The 22923-nt window shown below is 44.7% G+C and overlaps 1 protein-coding gene across 3 annotated transcripts in view; it reads left to right on the forward strand.

Moving 5' to 3' along the window:
* The window catches only part of SLC23A2 (solute carrier family 23 member 2), a 130827-nt gene that overhangs the window by 86330 nt on the left and 21574 nt on the right, over positions 1-22923 (forward strand). For all 3 annotated transcript variants that reach the window (XM_053671310.1, XM_037147747.2, XM_037147746.2), the window contains exons 6-10: positions 8968-9056; positions 10031-10101; positions 11119-11300; positions 21702-21822; positions 22332-22488. In XM_053671310.1, the coding sequence (XP_053527285.1) occupies positions 8968-9056; positions 10031-10101; positions 11119-11300; positions 21702-21822; positions 22332-22488 (620 nt within the window). The remainder of the gene's footprint in view (positions 1-8967; positions 9057-10030; positions 10102-11118; positions 11301-21701; positions 21823-22331; positions 22489-22923) is intronic.

Here is a 22923-nt window from a genome sequence, read left to right on the forward strand (position 1 = left end):
TGGCACTGTCCCCCACCCAGCTGTGCAAGCTGGAAAGTCTGACTCTTAGCTCCTTCCATCCCACCAGCCACAGGGCAGGCTCTCTATGCAGTACCCGCTCCTGCCCACATTCCTTTAGTTCAGGCCTGGACTGTCCCACGAGGTTCCTAGTTGGTTTCCTCTCCTCCAGGGCTACTCTCCTTGTCTCATTCTGCACCTGCTCCCAGTGCTGTTTTTCCAACATCAGCATCTTCCTTGGAGCTGCCAGGCTGCAGCCCTACTCCCTGTTTAAAACTAGATTTTAAAACCACTTTTTAAGCTTCTCCCTTGCTCTCTGTCCCGTTGCCCTTCCAGCCGTGCCTCTGAACCCTGCTGTCCCCTTTTTCCTGCGTTCACCCTGGGCTGAGCTGCCTGAGCAGCCCTGCTGTTTCTCACTCCTGTGCTTGTGCTCCCCAGCAACCCCATAAACCCCGCTCATCCCCGGCCTGCCTGGTCCCTCCCTGTCTGTGAAGCATCTCTGACTCTTTGAAGCTGACTTTGTTCTCTCTGAATTCCCACACGTGTATCTTGTGTACGTTCTCCTAATGTGGTTCTTATTCCAGTGCCCTTTTTTTATTTTTGTGTCCTTTCCCACTGGATTGTGCTCCCCTCCTTGATGCCGGGCTCTGGCTTTGCATCGTTGCTCCCAGCTTAAGTGGGCGAGCAGCTGGCAGAGGAGGGAAGAGAGCCCGTCTTTCCTGCCTCCTCCTGCAGCCTTGCTCTGCTTTCTCCTGTCCCGTCTTCCGCCCTCTTCATACTGCAGCTTCTTCCTCTACCCCAGGGCTCTGCTCACAGGACTGTCCTCGGGGGAGGGACAGCTGAGTAAGCTTATGGGTTCTAGTTCTGTCCGTTGCTTCTTGAGAGATAATCTGGAAGGGCTTTGCCCTGCCTGCTCAGGGAATGAAAGGGGATAGTACGGGCTTGGGAGTCATAGACTGTATTCCAAGGATTCAGAATCCTCAGGGACCTGGAGAGGACTGCCCTTATGGGGAGGGGTGGAGGAGGGACAGGGGAATATGGGTCAAACCATGAGCGTGGTAGGGCGCCCTGGAAGGGGAATGGCTGCTCCCTTGCAGATCTTCGGACTGAACGTTGAAGGGAGGGCCAGGGGTGCCACTGGCCTGCTAGAGGAAGGAGGTGTGTTTCCGGCATTCCAGGGAGGACTTGATTCATTTTCTTAGCTCCAGGTAGTTATTTGGCTGGCAGCATCTCTTATTCTTTTGATACAGCATTTGAGGTTCTGTATTTCAAGTCCAGAGTGGACTAAAAAGCTTTTGCTGGCTGGCTGGTGAGCCTTACCTTGTACATAGGGCACTGGTTCTCTGGGGAAGTGTCCTGTTCCCCCCCCCCCCCCCCCCCCAAATAGCTGACTCATCAGGACCTTGTAGCACAGACTATCTGTGATTTTGGGCAGTGCCTGTAGTTGAGAATTGTTGGTTGATATGAAGATTCTTTATTGTGGTAAAATGTACACTGTGCAGCTGTGCCCTGGTCCCGTGCCAAGGTCAGCTGTAGTCAGGCACACTGCCGGTGCTGATTAAATCAGGTGTTGGATATTTTAATGATAAATTGTAAGTTCGTGGACAGTCAGAATCTGCATTTCTCAGTGTAAAGCAATAGCTTACAAAATATGGCAAATGAGGGTTTCTTCTTCATACATGGGGGAGTGGAACAAGCAAGCGTGAGAACCTGGGAGGACCTTGGATAGAGACTTCTTCAGCCGCGTCTCTCTTTGTGAAAATGAGAGGAGCTCCCTCCCGCGGTATCTATCCCGTGGATGACATTTTGTCATTATTTTAATGGGCCTGTTGTGTTTTCATGGATTATTATAAACTTCCTAAGATACGTTTAGAAAGTTACAGTGCATGAATAATATGAAAAGCCTTTTGGTTTTGCTAAACGCTCCCACACACCCTCACCATAGGCTATGAACGATCATTGTCAAAACACACATGCATATTTACTTCCTGGGCACAACCAGATCAAATGAATAGATGAGGCCAGTGGGGCAGAGGGATTGTCGGGGTGGGACCGTGCAGGAAGGAAGTGCTGATGTAGCCACGAGTGTGCGTTTGTTTTATGGGCTGGGGTTGCACTTCAGCACCTAGGCTTAGAGCAGCAGAAGAAAAAGTTTTTCCTGTTCAGTTTTTGTGGTTTCTAAGATGGATTTTCAGACTTTTCCAACTCTGGGTGGCTTATAGAATTGTGTGTGAGTTCTGTATGCCATTTTGTGTATTTGCTATCCACCTGCTGATTACTTTAGGCTCCATTGCACTGGATGCAGCCGGTGCCTGGGACTTAAAGACCAGCCGTGGTCTGTGCTTGTGAGGAGGGGTCCCTTTATTTTGAGGAAGCTAAGACAGCTGCAGGACTAGCTCAAAGGAAGAAAGTGTCAGCATCCTGACCTGCGGGCTGTGGGCAGTGGCCACGCCATTCCCCATCCTCATTTCACATGGACGCCCTGCCGAAGAGGGCACACTGTTCCTGGACACCTGTGTAACTCCACAAAAATAATCAAAATTGACAGGGAAACAGTGAAGGGGTCGTATGTCGTATGAGCACAAACTTGCTGTGAGATGTCACCATGTGACAACCGCTCCTTTGGAGGCACGTGTCCCACGGGCTGGGCGGAGGCCACACAAAGTGTGTCTGGTGCAGCGCGGACCGCAGACCCTCCCTCCTTTACTGCCCACTCCCCACAAGAGTGGTTCCTTCCCTCTGTGGACCGTGGCTGCTTTGCAACGGAGGTTGTGGGTCCCAGCCCCAGTTGTCCAACTCCCGTGGCTCTAGTGCTTCCCAGAGCTTCTGTCTGCAGGGCGGTGGGCGATCCACGCCAAGCCTGCTTCTTTCCCCTCCTGCTCCCTCCTTTCCCTTTCCTTTCCTTTTTTCCTTTGACCTTGATCTCTTGCACTTTCCTCTCAACTATGCCTTCATTGAGTTTCCATGAGTGAGGATTGAACATTCCTAATTCTCTTTGATTTGTGATGTCAGTCCCAGCCACCCCTTGGACTTGTTCCAGGAATTAGTACAAAATCTTGAAAATCCCAGGAGTTCAGGACAGGGGTGTCAGCCAGCTTGCACCTCCTTGGCTGTGGTGAGGGCTCAGCTGCTGTTTCACCTTGGCTACCTCTGCCTTTCCTGACAGAGCAGCTCGTAGTTTCCTAGTGCCCCCCACCCCAGCCTACCAACCCTGGGTATCAGTGCAGAGCTGGGGGTGAGAGAGGGCCCTCCGGCACCCTCCAGCTTGCCTCCCACCCCAACCTTCCCTGGCCTTCCCTGAGGCGTGGCAGGCTCTGTGTTTGGGGGTCACCTCCAGCCTTTTGCTTCAGGTGCCTCTTGGAGGCATCCTTCAGAGCTCTCCAGCAGAAGAAGACTGTGGGCGGGGTGGCCCCTCCCGGAGGAGCCTACCCTGGTCATCACAAGCCTGTTGTAGATGCATAGAACCTTCCTTTGCTGACTGAAGATGGGATTTGGGCCAAAAGTGTCATTGTAGCTGGTGCTGTTGTCGCCCTGAGGAGACCACTTTCCTGTCTTCCATCTCCTCGGGTTCCGGCGGCCTGTATAGACTGTGCTCACTGCGTACAGAGACGACTGCGGGAGACTTCAAGGTCTCAAGTGCAGGCGTTGAACTCCACTACTTATAAAACTTACAGGGATCGAGGGGTGCAGTGCTTAGAGTGAGGTGGGGAGATGGGTTCCCCACACATTCTCTTTCTGTATATATAATTTGTGTGGGGTGTATGCACATTTTTTTGAACTGCTTGAAAGTAAAGTTGCAGACAGCATGCTGGTTCACCCCAAAAAATCTCCTACCAATGACGATTTCCTGTGCAACCATTTTCAACACCCATTCTACCATATTATCTAACATGCAGTCCATATTTAATTTCCTAACATGTCCTTAGAATGTCATTTATGGCTCGTCCCTCCACCTCCCTGAAGCAGGATCCGATCAAGTTCATATGGTGCATTAGTTTGTTGCATCTCTGATCTCAGTGAACAGTCCCTACCTTTTCCCTCCACATCACCCCCTTTTAGAGAGTCCAGTTGTCTGTCAAGTATTCTGTGGTCAGAAGTGGTTTGATTGTGTCTTCGTGGTGGTATTTGATTAGTTGTACAACGCCCCCCACCCCTTATTTGTCCTAAGGAGATTGGGCTAGGGGAATGGTGATTCAGGGTGAAAATTTTGCAAAAATTACTGCATAGGTGACTTGACATTCTGTCATGTTAACTAGCAAGTTGTGGGGTTTTTCTCACCAGATTAAAAAAATTACTGTTCACTTAACTCTAGAATTTTAGGTAGTACATGGTAGAGCAAAAGTGGGTTTGCAGTTGTGAGTGCAAGAATCACAGTTTATCCTGGCATTGTTATTTATGAATTATTGTATATTCCATATGAACAACTGTAAACCTACTTTTGCCCCACCCTGTATATTAAAGAAATGGGGGCCAGTGGGAACCTGGAGGTAATGACCTTAGGGGAAGGAGGCAAAGCTCCCTCCTCTAACCTGCTGTGTGGTGGAAGTGGGGGAGGCTTTGACCTTAAAGGTGTTTTTGTTGCCATTCCACTGTTTTCATGTGATTTTGGGCAAGCCACCTGGTCTTGCAAAGCCTCTTCTGGTTAATCCTGGGCACTAGTCTGCACTCACCTGCGTGTGGGCGCTCTTTAGTTTAGGGGGGCTTCTGGAAGGGAAGCAGAGGGGTTGCAGTGGGCCGGGGCACCTGGCGGAGCAGCCGCACTTGGATGAGTGTGGCGGCTGGTGGGCTGTGCTCCAGGCCACACGGGCCATCAGCTTTGCCACTTCATCTCTAGCTTTCTTGGGTGGTCTTTCCCTTTCTGTTAACACACTGTTTCTCTGTTAATATTTCTGATGCTTCTGGGACTAGGAGACTGACTGAGTCCTCGGAGTAAATGTGGGTTAATGAATTTGGTTCTTCACAGTCTTTCTTTTTTTCTTGGACCATTGCATCGCACCCTGCACCTTCATTCCCACCGCTCCGAATGGCTCTTCCTTCTCCTCCTGGCCTGCTGCCTGTCCCCTCTTAACCTTTCTTGTCAGCCAGGTGACTGTTGTGGCAAAACCTGTGCAAGAACAGGCCTAGAGGACAGAGCTTCTCACCAACTACCAGGGGGGAGCTCTTTTTTCTAAATTTAGTGTGTTTTTCTAAACTACTTAACTCGGTATTTAAGGAATATGTTGTCGTCCTCCTCCCACTTCCATTCACGGAAAGACCCTTAACTTTGTAGATAGAATTTAAATCACATCTGTTGAGATATAATTGACAAACAATAAAATTTTGCCCTTTTACCATGTACAGTTACATGAATTTTCACCCATGTGTTCAGCCATCTAACCACAACCAGCAGAACATCGCCACACCTCCAGGAGTTCTCTCAGGCCTCTCTGTGACTGATTAGATCTCCCAGCTCTTGACCTGAAATCATTAATGTTATTATATTGGAAAAGGGGTTCCAAAATCACACCCAGCCAGCCCCCCGGAGTCCCTGTGTGCTCTCTGCACAGAGCCTGCCGCTGTGAGCTGGGGCTCCGGAGGGGACAGGTGGGGTCAGCTGCGTCCTTCCCACCCAGGTTCCCCAGGTCTCTCTAGTTAAAAATGCTGACCTCAATGGGTCATATAATTTTTAGAATTTATCTGTAAAACCAGAATAACACGAACTTGAAGATAATGGTTACACTTGCTTTTAATTGAGTTTTCTTGGAATCAACTGAAAATGAATTATAGATCCAAATGCAAGAATCATGAAAACTATCTAAATATGAGAATGAAATAAGAGTGAATTTTCTTTTTATTAGAATGGGGTTTTAAACTTAAAAAGAAAGTTTTATTTATTTATTTATAGAAGGGGAAAGGGAGGGAGATAGAGCAGGAGAGAAACACTGATTAGTTGCCTCTTGCACATTCCCAACTGGGCGGCCGAACCTGCATGTGCCCTCCCGGAATTGAACTAGCGACCTTTTGATCTGCAGGTGACACCCAACCTACTGAGCTAAACTGTCACGGTGGATTTTAAACTTTTAAACTAGGGTTCAAACTCCAGGAACAATTAAAGGGTGGTAAATTTAATGGCATCAAGTATAAAAACATTTTTTAAACTTTGCAGTGTAAAAGTGCCCCATGAAAAATCAACCACGACAGACTGGCTGGTTAGGTTCTTTTGCTGCCGTGGGGTCAGAGGCCTCCGCGGGAGGGTGTCATGACAAAGGTGCTTCTCTGCTCAGGGTTTTCCTTACTAACACCCAGTGACACTGTTAACTGTGAAAACTTGGTTTTGCAAAAATCCACCGTCTCTTCACATACTTAAGATATGCTTTATCATAGACAGAGCCAGCCAACTTGTTCTGTAAAGAGACAAGCAGTAAAGGTTTGGGGCACTGTGGTCTCTGTTGTGACTGGCTGACCTCTCCCACTGCAGCTCAAAAGCAGCTGTCAGCACCTCATAAATAGATGAGGGTGATTGTGTCCCAGTAGCTCTTTACTCATAAAAACGGGTAATTTGAGTAAATTTGGACTTGGCTCATGGGCCCGTTTGCCAACCCCTAGTGTAAAGAGGGCACAGTTTAATTAGTTTCCTCTCCCGCTGTTGGTACAAAATAAAAGAGCTGGCAGTCTTGTCTGCCCGGAGAGCCCGGGGACTGTGGTTTAGGTGCCAGTGTGAGTGAGGCGCAGAGAGGAGTGCCCTAGTATGGACCAGCATGACACTGGGGAAGTGCCTAAAAAAGCCGCTTTATCGGATGAGAACATGGAGTGCTTTAGCATACTCAGTCTTTCTCTTGGAAAATTAGCTTTGTTGCTTGTGATTTAGGGAAGCTCTTGTTTAATGGAGTCATGTGCTTTTGTTGCAAATTTCCCTAAGGATAATTCAATGAAGCTGCTGAGTTATGCTGCTGGTAATGGAGGCCACAGGTAACTGCTGAGGTACTAACCGCTGCTTCTTGCAAAACGGCCGCTTGTCTTTCAGGCAGCACTGCTGAAGGCAGGCAGTGTGTGGCCGAACACTGGCATGTGGGCCAGCATGTGCAGCTTTTTCCACATCACCTTGGGAGACCGGGGCAGCACAGGTGGTAATTTTCTGTTGTCATCGATTTTCCAAGGAACCCCGGGTCCTGGTTGTTTGAACATTAGTGAGCTGCTTTGCACCAGTGGTCTCGTGGTCTCAGGGCCTCTGGTGGGGCTGAAGGCATACAATTCTTGCCCTGAAAGGTGTCCAGGCAGCGGTCAAATCCACTGAGGTTGAGTATAGCTCACGCCCCCAGGAGTGGAGCCCAGAGCCAGTCTTCACTGTCCCACGTCCATTGTGTCACCCGGGTAGTGTTGTTCTTAGTGTTCCCAAGGACCAGCTCTCTAAGTGCAGTCTGTGTTACATTGTCCTAAGATGCATTGCTTGAAATGTGAAACAGGAGCAAAACAGATGCTGTTTGGACCATTTGATAGGACATCCATTTCTAACTAGATGCTAATCTCCTTTTATCCTTTCTGTATATTCCTAAAAAATTATGCTTAAGGAATTTGTCTAAATCAAGCAGTGTTTTCTCCTTTGTTATTCCCACGTCAGGTGACCTTCACTTCCACTTTTGACGGTACTATGCTCTGGGCCCCTCTGACAGATGATGATTACAAATGGATGGTTGGTGGAGGGCACGCCCATGTGACCAGCTGGTCTGGTCATGTGACCATGCATCTGGTCTGTACTGTGCAGCCTGCAACTGTGTCTGAAAGCCAGCAGCCTGCCCCCTCTCGTTTGATTTCATTGCATGATTAAAATGGCCAAGAAACAAGGACTCTTGACCCTTATCAGGCTCCGAATGGCGTGTGTCAACTCTGCACTTGTAAAGCAGCTGGGTGTCTTTCTGCCAGAGCCACTCTGCTTTTCAGCCCAGTTACTGTTTCAGTCAGGGCAGGACGTGCCATCAGTTCAGGAAGGCGTGCTGGGTTCCCGTCCCACTGGCCAGGACACTCCTGCAAGGCTGTTTCGTGGTATTTAAGAAGGATCTGGACATCTGGGAGTTCCCAGCCCTGCAAACAGGAGCCAATTTTATATTTTACCTTGAAAGTATATTAAAAATAGGGATCAAATTTCTCATGTTAGTCCATAAAACCATATTAATGTAACTGTAGCTAAAATGTTTTACATTTCTATATAAAGTGGCAACATCTTTTGAATTTGAGTAGCCCAAGTGTTCATGAAGATAATGTGAAGAAGTATCTAAAATGTAATTGAATGATAGCATCTGTGTATCTCTGCACATAGTTGGAGGATGTGGGTGGAGATTTTATGGAGACTCTAAGTTTTCTGGGTCCTTTAAAAACAAGGTTTAGAGTACTTGAGTCTTTATGATTAAGGAAAATGTTATATCTACTGTTGATTTATAACTTACAGCTTTCCTTCTCCTCAATGGATCTAGATACTAACATGATTTTAATTCTTATTCTCTGTGATTTAGAGTAGTTTTTGACTTATAAAATGGAGCAACAGAGGAAGATAAATTTTTTCCTATGATAACTGATAAGAATTTGAAAGGGAGGAAGAGGAGGTGGGTGGTGAAATAGAAGATATACACTGATGTTTAATGAGGAACTTATAAGCTCAGCAGGAAAGGGAGACTTCCAAATGCCCAACATCCCCACCCTAAGGGGAAACGGTCGCATTGGCAGGGACCCATATTGGGGTGCTGGTGCTAATTACAGGGCTACCCCCAGGCCCATCCTGAGGGCTGTCTGGGGGAAAAGCAGCAGGAGGGAAGGGCGGAGAAGCCAAGGCTCTGGCTGTGTGGCAGAGATCTTTGCAGACTGGGGTTCTTTCTTCCAGGTGTGCCTACATTTACTCATATGCTGTTTGTCTGTGGAAAGACTGTTAAGCTGTCAAATAGTGAACTACCTCGGTAGTTCCTGATGCCGTGATCATGGTTTTGGTCTCGTTTCTTTTAGGTTACCCCTGTTTCAGGCCAGTGCTTTTGCATTTCTGGCCCCTGCTCGAGCCATCCTGTCTTTAGATAAATGGAAATGTAACACCACAGGTAATTGCAGTTATTTCCACATATGTCATGGGGGTCCTTTAATGCAGGCGATAAAAGGGAGGCCTGGATGTGCTGCCCTGGGCAACAGTTAAATCCTTTCTGGAATCAGGCACAGAACACACAAACCAACAAACAGCTCAGAACGCTCCAATCTGTGGATCGGGTTTCTGTCTCTCTCTATCCACCTGTTCATCCCTAACTCCAGAGCAAGTAAGGACCAGAAGGGACGGCATTTCTCTGTGCCGCTGAAATTGATAAGTGTGGGAATGAAGAGAACGATATTTGTGCTATTTTTCTGCCTCTTTCTTTCAATGGGTTTTATGAGCCACCAGTAGTCACACTCTTTGCTGCGTCAGCATCCCTTCTCTGAAACATCTCTGCTTTTTAAGGATCTGGCTGCGTGGGTTTTCCTGCAAATGACTTTCTTCCCCTCTCCTCCTTAATGATTACAAAGATCCTTAAGTAATCCGACAAGGTCAGGAAAAGATAAAATACGGGATTTGAGAAAACTAGACCTGTAGTACTCTCAAAATACTGTTCCATGTTTAGGTTCTAGGAGCAAAGTTTTCCAGCTTTCATTTCCTTCCTTGCTCCTAGGAGTTACTTTGTGACCACTGATTGGATCTGGGACTGGAGCAGGCCCTCTGTTTTATCTAGGTTTTTAAAACCGTAGGCAACCTTGCTATTGGGCATTTCAGTCAGCTGCTTGCAAGCGTTGGTCTTTGTGTGGGGCTGGCACCAGCCATGTGCATCACTAGTTCAGTCAGCTTTTGACAAGCTGGGAGCTCTCAGGCACTGAATAAATTTGGTTAAATTAGCATTGGGGGATCCACCTTTCAGTATGGTAAGCTATATTGCTGAAATTTATACCAATATGCTTAAAACAGGAAATTCTTTTTAAAAAGTGAAATGAATGTGTCCTGTGAAACATCACTGTCACTCCAAGAAAAATTTTCTTTGTTTTTGTTTTCAAGATGTTTCAGTTGCCAACGGAACGACAGAACTGTTACACACAGAGTACATCTGGCATCCCCGGATACGCGAGGTAAAAGATGAGTTTGCCTGCTCGTGGCTCCCTTGTATTTCCTCGCGGCCTCAGTGTGGGCTGTGCCCAGGAAATGTAGTTACTTGCACCAGGCCCTCCTTTTCAGCTACTATGTTTATTTCCGTCTTTAACCATGTCATTCAATCTAGATCTAGATGACATCATTGTAAAATAAGGCATGCAGAAATGCATTGTGCAGCCAGACAATATGGTTTCTCACTCTTTTTAAACTCTCTTTGTATTGTTGACACTATTACAGATGCGTCCCTTTTCCCCCTCTGCCCACTTCTTCCCAGCCCCCGCCCTGCTGTTTCTCACTCTTCGTTTTGCTCCTTCTCCCCTCTGGTGCACCCACAGACCTGCGCACTTGCACTCCTGGCCTGTAACCAGCAAGGGGTAGGGCTGCTTTGGAAGGAGCCACAGAGTCTTGTCAACAGGCAGCAGAGCTATTCATTCTAGGCTAAGTGTTTGCCTACATCTGTGAAAAGAATGAAAGGATAATGGTCTATACAGTGCACTTGAACAGGACACGTCAGGGGAATCCTTAGATGTGAACAATGGCTGATCGTTGTATCTAGATAAACTTAAAACCTGTAAGATATTCACCATTGGTTCAGAATTAGTCCAACCATTCTGTACAACAGAAACATTCCTTTAGAGGTTTTGTCAGTAACACTTTTTTAAATGTCCTTCAGGGGCTCACTTTTTAAAGTCAAGAACTGCAGGATTCCTTTGAGGCTGTTTTTGAATATTATGTGTCTTAAACAGGAATTATGAATTACACCTGCCTCATTTATCAGTGGGAAAGGCAGATTGGCTTTGCACCACGGGCTTGTTTCTATGTTCTTATGTCAGGTTCTACTGAAGGTTGCTAGGCTCCAGTCACCCTTGGGAATTTTCCAGCCGTGACGTGCCTATTAGAACTTGACGTGTTGCAGAATTATCAGTTACGGTTGTGGGTGGCATTGGAGTATGTGACATAAGCAGCTTACTCATGTCTGTACCCTCTCATTCCAGATCCAGGGGGCCATCATCATGTCTTCACTGATAGAAGTGGTCATTGGCTTCCTGGGCCTGCCCGGCGCTCTGCTAAAATACATTGGCCCCTTGACCATTACCCCCACAGTGGCCCTCATTGGCCTGTCCGGTTTCCAGGCGGCAGGAGAGAGAGCTGGGAAGCACTGGGGCATCGCCATGCTGTAAGTGTTCTGAGATCACTCGGCTGTGGACAGTAAAAATCTCTTCCCAACCAAAGGTCAAACTCTTAGAGTGCACTCTGACTTTAGGGAATAAGTTTTGTTTTTTCTCAAAGTCAGAATAGTGAGACCATTTAAAGTTTATTCATTTTGTGCCAGGGAATTATCAACAGTTTTTTTTAGAGCCAGAGGTTGAACAGTGACTTGAGTCAAGGTATACCAAAGACAGACTTGGCAGCGATGTGTAGAAAGAAGAAGGGTTGGAAGGTTTCAAACTTTGGGAGGGTGAAAGATGGTGATTTCATTAGCGCTTGACTTTTGAGATCATGCCAGGTCTCCTATGCACGAATTGAAACACCTAGAAACTGAATCCTTTAGATGACACTCGGAAATACATCCAGACTGGTGGTAGACAGGTGCTGCAGGAGGCTCTCATGGCAACAAAGGAGACATGGCTCCTCAAGCCAGGTGGAGCTCTGCACCCCTGAGAGGAGGCCCGAGTCCTGCTGGTCATTGCAGGTGCTTCTGTACAGAACTTGAAGCCCATTAAAAATGTCACTTACCCCTGTAAATGATGTCAGTTAAAGACATCTGAGGCTTTGATAATAGTGTAGGATTGATTTTTTAAAAAAATATATTTTATTGATTATGCCATTACAGTTATTCTATTTCCCCCCTTCATTCCCCTCCACCCTGCACACCCCTCCCCCACCATTCCCCCCTTTAGCTTGTGACCACATGTCTCAAGTTCTTTAGATTCTATATTTTCCCTATTATACTTGCCCTCCCCCCTATCTATTTTCTACCTACCATCTATGCTACTTATTTTCTGTACCTTCTTCCCCCTTCTCCTTCTCCCACTCCCCTGTTGCTAACCCTCCATGTGATCTTCATTTCTATGGTTCACTCCTGATCTAGCTGTCCTCTTAGTTTGCTTTTGTTTTAGTTGTGGTTGTTAACTGTGAGTTTGCTGTCCTTTCACTGTTCATCTTTTTTATCTTCTTTTTCTTAGATAAGTCCCTTTAACATTTCATATAATAAGGGCTTGGTGATGATGAACTCCTTGAACTTAATCTTATCTGAGAAGCACTTTTTCTGTCCTTCCATTCTAAATGAAGGTTTGCTGGGTAGATCAATCTTGGATGTAGGTCCTTGCCCTTCATGACTTGGAATACTTCTTTCCAGTCCCTTCTTGCCTGTAAGGTCTCTTTTGAGAAATCCGCTGACAGTCTGATGGGAACTCCTTTGTAGGTGACTATGCTCTTATCTCTTGCTGCTTCTAGGATTCTCTCCTTCAGTTTAATCTTGACTAATGTAATTATGATATGCCTTGGTGTGTTCCTTCTTGAGTCCAATGTCTTTGGGACTCTGTGCTTCCTGGATTTCCTGGAAGTCTATTGCCTTTGTCAGATTGGGGAAGTTCTCTTTTATTACTTGTTCAAATAATATTTTCACTTGCTCTTCCTCTTCCCCTTCTGGTACCCCTATAATTCGGATGTTGGAGTATTTAAAGATGTCCCGGAGGTTTCTTAGCCTCTCCTCATTTTTTCGAATTCTTGTTTTTTCATATTTTTGTTTGGTCGTTTTTTTTTTCCTTCTTCTGGTCTGCTCCCTTGATTTGAGCTCCAGTTTCCTTTCCATCACTATTGGTTTCCTGTGCATTTCCCTCCATTTCAATTAGTTTAGCCTTCATGTGTTCCTCTAATTTGTGGCTAAAATCAACCAGTTCTGTGAGCATCCTGATCACCAGTGTTTCAAACTGTGCCTCTGATAGGTTGGCAATTTCTTGTTCACTTAGATTTATCGGCTCTGGGGCTCTGAGTTCTTCTTGAGCCATGTTTTGATCTGTTCACACCTGTTAAATATGAGGAGAGGAGCCTTAGGTGTTCACCAGGGCGGGGCCACCCAGGTTGCTGGTTTGTGACGCTGTATGTGGGGGCAGGGTCAGAGGGGGAGAAATGGCAGTCCCCTCTGCTGCTTCCCGCCGCTGGGGCCTGCGCGGTCTGTCTCACTGCTCGCTCCTTTGCTGGTTTATCTGCTGGCAAATGTGTGACTGTGGTCAGCCTGCCGCCTTGCGCCTTCACTGGGTCCGCCTGTCGCTACCCCATACCTGGAATCCACCCTTGGCTGCCTGAGCACCTGGATTGGGGGATCTTTTTTTGCCGGACCCGCTCCACTGCTGGCTCCACCCCTCTTATCAGTCTGGCTGAGTGGTTCATTGTTGTTGGACTCCTGTATTGTTCAATTTTCTGTGGTTTGGCTGCGTTTTTTGTTGCTAAAACTTTGTTGTTTTTAGTCTTGGTTGTGCGAGAAGGCACAGTGTTTCCACCTACGCCTCCTTGGCAGAAGTCATCCCAAGACTGATTATTAATTAGAGCCACAGAGTTCTGTACACCACAAATAGAACCCACTTTCTCTTGTATGTCTATAGAGCACATATAAGAGTTGACTGTATAATAGGAAAATGGTTCCAAGACTGGAACCATGGTTCCAAGTTTTACCAACCAGTAGACTTTCTAAAACAAGAGGGTTTCCGGTTGTTTTTGTATTGCTCTGTGAAATATTCTGCAGTTATTCCACTATAGGCAGCACGTAGTAAGATTTTGGATCAGTGCTGTATGTAACAGTGTACACATTATAAGTTAAGGTGGGTATCAGTGTTGTCCCCACTAACAAAGCCAAGGCACAAAGATGCACAGTGAGCTGCCCAGGATCACACAGAAGTGGCTGGGATGGTTTTCAAAACCCAAATAGCCTGAGTAGAACTTAACCCATGACACTTAATTTTGCCTCTCTGTGTTAGAACATGGTGTACCAATGCAGTGAATCTTTGCAAAATCGTAACCCACATATCATTACAAATTAATGTATGTGAAAATACCTTGGATTGTTCTTAATTTTTTCATTTTATTGAAGGTTGGCCAGTACACTCCACACCAGGTTTGGTGTGTACAAGGCGTGTAAGAATATGCTCATTCAGTGAAGTGCAACAAGTTCCAACAGGGAGAAATTGCATGTACCAGCATACAGTTAATTTAGAAATCAATAACAAAAAGGTGAACAAAACCCCCCAAATGGCTTAGAATCTTAAAAAAAGGTACGAGTAACTTGCCGTCAGGATTATTTATAACTTACTTATTAAAACTTTGGAATTGCTAGTAATTTTTTTTTTTAATAAAAGAGAGGGAAAGGGATGGAGAGAGAGGGAGAGAAACATCAATGTATAAGAGAAACATCTATTTGTTGCCTCTTGCACACCCCTACCCAGGAACTTGGCCTATAATCCAGGCCTGTGCCCAAACCAGTAACTGAACCAGTGGCCTCTCGGTCTGTGGGACAATGCCCAAACTGCTAAGCCACACCAGCCCAGGCAGAATTGCCGATAATTTAGAGATGATGATGGTAATGACACTGATCACGTTTTACAGAGTAGTCAGAGTTGTTCTTGAGAAAATAACCTTAAAGGCAAATAAAACACATGAACAGAGCTATCTTAAGAAACTAGAAAAACAGGATAAAAAATGAGCCCAGTGAACATGGGGGGGGGAGAATTGATAACACAAAAAATATGAAACAAATAAAAATGATAATTCTAAAAAGACAGGGAAGATCTTGTCCTGGCCAGGTGACTCAATTGATTGGAATTTCATCCCTTACACCAAAAAGGTTGTGTGTTCTATCCCAGGTCAGGGCACATATGAAGGGTATTTATTTATAAACATAAAAAACAGCATTTATTTATAAAAATTGTGTATTTATTCTTACATATTTTAACTTCAGTCACCTGCAGAGTACTCTCCATTCGATGCAATACACCTATCAAGGTTTTTATTCTACTGCTCACAACAGTTTCTGAACTCATTGATCTTGATGCCTTTTAGTGCTTCTGCCATTTTTTGTTTCACCTCTTTCACACTGGCAAAACATTTCTCTTTGAGGACTTCTTTCTTTTATCCTGGGAAACAAAAGTTGCACGGAGCAAGATTGGGTGAATAGGGAGGGTGGGGCACAGGGGTCATGCCATTTTTGGATAAAAACTGCTGACTACTCAGCATGGTGTGGGCAGGTGCCCTGTAAATCACCCATCATGAAATGGGCAAACATGTTGAAAGAGTCTTTAAAATAATTCATTGAAGCCGAACGCAGTCTCATTACACAACACCACCATCTGGTACACTGATACAGATGGGTTCCCAGAACCACTCACCTAGCTTGGGAGCCAGTACTGCAATGGGTCTGCCTTCCAGAAGATAATTCTGCTTTTTGTGGGGGGGCCCCACTTTGCACCTAGGTTGCTGGTTTGATCCCCAGTTAGGGTGCATAGGGTGCACATGCCCTTCCCTCTAAGATTAAATACGCATGCTCGGGTGAGAATTAAACAAACAAACAAACAAACAAACGGGAAGATCTTAAAGCAGATAATGAAAAGAGAAAGATTGATGGATTTTATTTCCGATGCACTTAAAACTCATATCAAACAACCACTGAAACTAAGTTATAAATGAATCTGGGAAAAGATTTACAACAAATTCTACGGTAAAGGCTAATGTCTCTAATTCATAGTATTTAATTAATTAGAGAACCCCAGTGAAGTAATACATGAAGGATCTATGAGTAGTCATATAACAATAAAAAGAAATACAAATAGCCAGTTAATGTTTTAGAAGGGTTACCCTCCCACCCAGTTATCAAAGTGCACATTTACGGGGATTCCCTGTGCAGTGGGGGTGGCGGTGGTGGGTCAGGTTGTACAGCATCCCCCCCCCCCCCCCCCCCGCCACTCCAATAGAAGCAGCGTTCAGACATGTTCTTAGGGGAGGGTACATGTGGTAACAATGTTAACACCCTGCTTAGCTCCTTGATGGGAACTGTGTTTTTCTTGAGAGAACTTTTTTGTTTACTTTTCTTAGGGATCATTCCAAACCTATGCAGAAGTAGAAAGAACAGTGTACCAAGCCCTCCTGTACCATCTCCAAACACTCAAGAGAAATCTCAATTTATCTACATCCTGAAAACATTTGAATTCTAATCATTTGAAGTTTAACAGTAATTAGGGAAATTTAAGGTAATTCCCCAAACCAGGGAATAAGGTACAATAATCCCCATCCTCAAAAAAAGTCTCATGATTCGCTAGTAAAAATTTAATATTCTTTTATATTTTTGTTATTTATGCATAAATACAAATATATACATATACAGCTTTACCATTACATTACTTCACAATTTGATTTTCATCCCAACATTTATTGTTGGGTTCATCTTTCCAAGACAGTATGTTTAGATCTATTTCAGTCTTTGTAAAATTACACAATGTTAAATAGTATAAAATAATCTATAATTAATTAAACCCTTCCCGTTGATATTCATGAATGTTGTTTAAAATATTTACTGTTGCAAATAATGCTGCACTAAGTAATTCATATGTAAAGAACAAATGTTAAAATAAAGCATGAAAAGGTTTTTAAAATTGATAAAATTGGTAGAGATTTAAAAGTATGGTAAGACCCTATGTTAGAGTAGCAAATAAGTGTTCTTGGTCCCTGTACATTTACCCAACTTTTCTCTACATATTTAGCAGTTTGTTTCAGAAGCTTTTAAGGAAGTTATTTACTGTTTGACAGGTCCATTATGGGCCTAGGAACTTACCATGAGGAGATACTCAGGCAGGTGCTGCCGGGATGAGCAGTCTGTCAGTTTCTGTTGCTCCCAGGGCCGCACCAATGGGAATTGTCAGAGAGGACGCACCACGTCCGTGAGACGGAGTGCGGTGCAGCCACCGAGATGCTGGTGCCAAGCTCCGTCTGTCCATGTCATGGCATGAACGGGGGCTCCAAGCTGGCTGGGAAGTGGCATGTAAAGCACGATTACACTTTGAGTCAGATGAGGACCTGTTTGTGCTCTGAGGGCAAGGATGACGACAGGCAGTCCTGTCTCCCTCTCCAACCCCAGGATGATCCATAAATGTCCCCATAATGGGAGTCCTTTGGGATTAACAGACCAGAATGCTGCATGGTCGTCACCAGTGATGGGATGATGAGTAATCTTAAGGATTTTGTCTTTTTGCTTTTCTTCCTTGTATAACTTTCCTGTATTTTAGTATGTATTTCTTGAATAATATTTGTAAGGTAAAAGAAAGGTCAACAAGCAAGCAGTATGGAAACATGAAGTGGAAAGAGCCAGCTGTGGTGGATGGAGCTGTGGCCTGAGGATCTGGAGCTCAGATCCTGCTCCCTTTTCTGGTCACCCAAGGGGTGTGAACACAGGCACATCCCCCATCTCCTGCCTCTGCTGTGGGACGCCTGCCCCACAGGCCCCTCGCTGTGCCGTGTATAATGTGCTCCCATGTATAGTGCACACCCACGTTTTGGGCCCAAACTTCCAGGGAAAATTTTTTTGTTTTAATTTTTTAATTCAACCTTTTATTTATTTATATTTAGATTCTTGTTTTTTTTAATAATAAAGGAAGTTTAGCATTTATCTTTGAACAAATACAAGGTACAAGAAATTTTATAAAGAATTAAAAACATTTATATAGATACAGAATTAGCAGTACTGATGTATAAAGCACATCCTGATTTTTCCCTAAAAATTTGGACAGAAAAGTGCACATTATACACAGCAAAATGTGGTATATTTGAGGATGAGCATAAATTAGAAGCAGGTGGATTTAAGAGTGGGGAAGAAAGCGAGTGCCCGTCTGTCCAGTCCACTCACTTAATTTGCACCACCAGATCTGGGCCCAAGTTCTGTGTATATCTCTCCTTTTTTAAATGTGCTCTGAAAAGTGCATACCACAGAGCAGGTGTAATTGTCAGGTGGGTTGTCATCTAAAATAACGATAAAAATAGCAGATTCAGGGCCTTTTTGGATCTCAGAGTGTTCACTTTGAAGTAAATCAATAGCATTTTTATGTATATTTTATTGATTATGCTACTATAATTGTCCCATTTTTTCCCCTTTGCCCCCCTCCACCCAGTACCACTGTTCCTCTGGCAGTACTCCCCGCCCCCGTCTATTTTGTTCATGTCCGTGGGTTGTGCACACAAGCTCTTTGGCTTCTCCATTCCCTATACTGTTCTGAACGTCCCCCTGTCTGTTTTGTACCTACCAATTACTCTACCTAATCCCTGCACCTTTTACCCCATTCTCTCCCTAGCCCCTCCCAGCTGAATACCGTCCAAATGATCTCCGTCTCTGTGATTCTGTTCCTGTTCTGGTTGTTAATGTAGGGTTTTTGTTTTTGTTTTTAAATTTCAGTTGATAGTTGTGTATTTATTGCCCTTTTAATGTTCATAGTTTTTATCTTTTTTAAGATAAGTCCCTTTAACATTTCATATAATAACGGCTCGGTGATGATGAAATTTTTAGCTTTTCCTTGTCTGGGAAGCACTTTATCTGCCCTTCCATTCTAAATGACAGCTTTGCTGGGTAGAGAGATCTAGGTTGTAGGTCCTTGCTTTTCATCAATTTGAATATTTTTTGCCAGTCCCTTCTTACCTATAAAGTTTCTTTTGAGAAATCAGCTGATAGTCTTATGGGAACTCCCCTGTAGGTAACTCTGTTTTTCTTTTGCTCCTTTTAAGATTCTCTTTATATTTAACCTTTGGCATTTTAATTATGATGTGTCTTGGTGTAGTCCTCTTGGGGTCCAACTTGTTTGGGATTCTTTGTGCTTCCTGGACTTGTATGTCTATTTTCTTTGCCAAATTAGGGAAGTTTTCAGTCATATTTTTTTCCAAATAAGTTTTCAATTACTTGCTCTTCCTCTTCTCCTTCTGGCATCTGTATGATTCAGATGTTAGTATGTTTGGAGATGTCCCAGAGGGTCTTTATACTATTCTCATCTTTTTTGAATCATTTTCTTGTTGTTCTGGTTGAATGCTTATTTATTCCTTATGTTCCAAATCATTGATTTGAATCCTGGCTTCCTCCCCTCCACTGTTGGTTCCCTGTAGATTTTTCTGTATTTCTCTTTGTGTAACCTTTATTTCTACCTTTATGTTGTTGATGCATTCAGTGAGTTTTTTGAGCACCCTGATCCACCAGTGTTTTGAACTCTGTATCTAATAAGTTGGTTATTTCCATTTCATTTGGTTCTTTTTCTGGGGTTTTGTTCTGTTCTTTCAGTTGGGCCATATTTCATTGTCTCCTCAATTTGGCAGCCTCCCTGTGTTTGTTTCTGTGTATTAGGTAGAGCTGATTTGGCTCCTTGTCTTAGTAGTATGGCCTATTGTGGAAAAGGCACCTGTAAACTGTGTGGGGTGGAGCCTTAGGTAATTGCCAAAGCAGATCAACATGCTTCACTGCTTTGTGTCTGTATAGGAGGGGACTGTGCTGCTGCCTAGCATCTGGAGGGTTGCCTGGCACTGACCCCATTTCCAGTCACCTGACGCACTACCCTATATGTGACTGGTGCCCTTCCAGCTGTTGCCCTGATGCTAAATCCCAGAGTGGGTGGGTTTGTATACCTTCTAAGATTGTGCAGGCCCTTCAAGGGCCTGAAAATCCAGCACTTTCTTCTACCACCCCAACCCCCACTGGTTTTTATAGCCAGAAGTTACGTGGATTTATCTTCCCTGTACTGTGTGGTCTGGCCTGGGGCTGGGATGGCTTGCTCCCAAGATTCCTTTCTGATTTTTATCCACCATACGTGAGTGTGGGACCGCTTATGTCTGTTCCGCCGCCACCTCTCTGCACCATGCTGCATCTCCTTGCCTCTCCATTCATCCCCTCATCCCCACCCCTCCTGCCCATCTGGATGAGTGTGGCTTCCTTAGATCCCTGGTTGTCGGACTTCCATACAGTTCAATTTTCTGGCAGTTCTGGGATTATTTGTTTTGAGATTTAGTTGTAATTCTTTTTGTGGTTGGGCTAGGAGGTAAAGCCTGTCTTATCTACACTTCCATCTTGACTGGAAGTTTAATAGCATTTTTTAAAACATGAAAATTTCATGTTGGTATAAGTTTAAACCACTTTCAGTGTCTCTCATTGTGTTGTTGTTAAACTGCACCTCCCTAGGGAAATTGGAATAACCTGATGAACACTATTCATGTTTTTAACCTTGAACTTGTACTGGCCTGGTGACTTTGTGGTAGGGCAGAGACCCCCATCACCAGGCCTACAAAGCACCCGAGAGGCGGGGAGACAGTGGAGCGGCACAGGCCTGTTCTCCAGCTGGCCGCAGTTTGCACTTCATTAGGAACATGACAGTGAAACTGCACTTGACCAGCTGTCAGTGGAGCTGATAATTCCTTCTCAGCCGTTGGAACCGTGCCTGGAAACAACTAAGCTTAGCTTTGACAGAGAACCCAGTCTCCTGCCAATTCTACCTTGGGTTGTAGGTGAAAGAGTGTGTCCCGATGGATGATGAAACACATTATTGTGTTTATTGTGTTATGCCTTTATTGTTTCAATGATGGGAAGCCATCCCACATCTGCACACTCAGGACACTGAACTGATGAGGATGACAGGTCCTGCTGCAGGAAAGTCATCTGACATCACTGCCTCCTGTAGCCCTCACTGCAGCTGGGTCAGGAGAGTAGGGCTCAGGGTAAAGGGACTTCCGAGCCAGCCCAGGTGTCCCAGCACTTAGGACCCATGTCACAAAGTGGTTTGGAGTCCAAGCTGTAGGGTGCTAGCTCCCTGGCCCACCCACCCTGCAAACTCTAGCTCTGTGGTCTCAGACTGTGGGCTTTGTCTCTCTAAAGTAGATGATCGCAGAAGCTACTGCAGAGGCTGAGGTGACAGGTGGGAAGACCTTCACGCAATGTCTGACACACCAACCTCAGGAATGTTATTATTAATATCGAATTCTACTGCATATAGCTTTCTTAAATGTTGAAGCTTTTTCCTTTTAAAAAGTAATGTATGTTCTTTATAAATAAATCAGAAAATACAGAAAAGTAGAAGAAAGTTGCATATTAACACTTGAGGCCAGTTTCTGTGAGCATTTTGGACCCCATTTTAGTGTTTGCATGTACATGTGTGTGTGTTTGTGTACACACACGCTTGTGCGGTAGTTGCTTGTTTTTAGTTAATTCGTAGTTGTAACCACACTGCTCTACGTTGTATCTGACAGCCGGTCTTTTCCCTTACAGAGCATGAGCTTTTCCTGTCAGTGTGTATGTCCTTTGGGTTTTCTTACTCTATTAAGGGAAACTTAGCCAAAACACTTCCATGGTAACTCATTTCTGAATCAAGAAATGCTAAGAAAAAAGGTTCTGATATTTTTTTCCAAAAATGGCATTTATAAAAGATATGATTTCCCAAATAATAGTTAAGAGGACAAGCAGCTAAGAAATAAGTTGAACATATGTGATCACTTTGGCATTAAAGCTTTGAGTAATATTTTAAAATGCAGACATATAGCTTTTAAACTAGTTTATTTTCTTTTTCTTCCTCAGGACAATTTTCTTAGTATTACTGTTTTCTCAATATGCTAGAAATGTTAAATTTCCTCTCCCAATTTACAAATCCAAGAAAGGATGGACTGCGTACAAGTTGCAGCTTTTCAAAATGTTTCCTGTAAGTACTTACATGTTTTTTCTCCCAACAATACTGCCCTTAGTTCATTGTGTACAATGTTTATGTGAAAGGAGGGTTCTAAGCAGGTCTCCTTGGGCTGGGCTGCGGTGAGGCAACCATGTCTGTGTGGTGACGTTGGGGTACTAATGGCCACCCAATTGTCATGGATTTCAAGTTAGAGTGGTAGAAGCTTCTGATTCTGAAATCCTTTAGGAGGACATTGACTGAACCCGGGATGGGGGAGCTCTGCAGGCACCTTGTCCATTATCCATATTTTACCAGCCAGACTTAGGGTTAAAGTAATATTAGCTGCATTAAACTGCTCTCTCTAAATGTGCTTCCATTCAAGGAATAGGTTTTCAGCAGATCCGTTACAGGTTTTTTGAGTGCAATACTAACAGTGGTGGGTTCTAGGGTGTGATACTCAGACTGTAGAAAGGCACATGTTTTGCCAGCAACCACCACCTCTGTAGCCTGACAGAGTTTTGTTTTTTTTTTGTCCGCTTCAGATCATCCTGGCCATCCTTGTGTCCTGGCTGCTCTGCTTCATCTTCACAGTGACTGATGTCTTTCCTCCTGACAGCAACAAATATGGCTTCTATGCTCGGACAGATGCCAGACAGGGTGTGCTTCTGGTAGCTCCGTGGTTTAAGGTCCCGTACCCGTGTAAGTATTCTGGGGGCCAGAGCAGGCAGGAGCTCACGAGGGCAACTTAGAGGAGTTGGAAGTTGGCAGAAGGCTCTGCAGTAGGAAAAGCCTTCTTTGTCCCTGCAGGTCTTACCATTCTGGTTATTAGAGCATTCAACCCCCAGAGAGGAAGGGAGGCCCTGTCACTGGAGGACCATAATTAATGTGCAGAGACAAACCAGCTCCCTTCTCAGATTAACTGGTTGGTTCTTTTGGTTCCACTAGCGTGAAATCCTGGACAACAGGTCTCTTGTGGGCTTTGAGATCAGGCGGCTGGGATTTAAGGGCAGCAGCTTAGAAATACAAGTATAGAGTTAGCTACACAGGGCTTAGGCACCTGACTTGAGGGGGAGGGGCCTGAAGATTAGCAAGCAAACTGCTCAAGGATGATGAATTTGTATAATCTTTTGATGG

The sequence above is a fragment of the Artibeus jamaicensis genome, unplaced genomic scaffold (assembly GCF_021234435.1).
Source record: "Artibeus jamaicensis isolate MK-2021 breed Jamaican fruit bat unplaced genomic scaffold, CSHL_Jam_final contig_685, whole genome shotgun sequence".
Taxonomy (NCBI): Eukaryota; Metazoa; Chordata; class Mammalia; order Chiroptera; family Phyllostomidae; genus Artibeus; species Artibeus jamaicensis.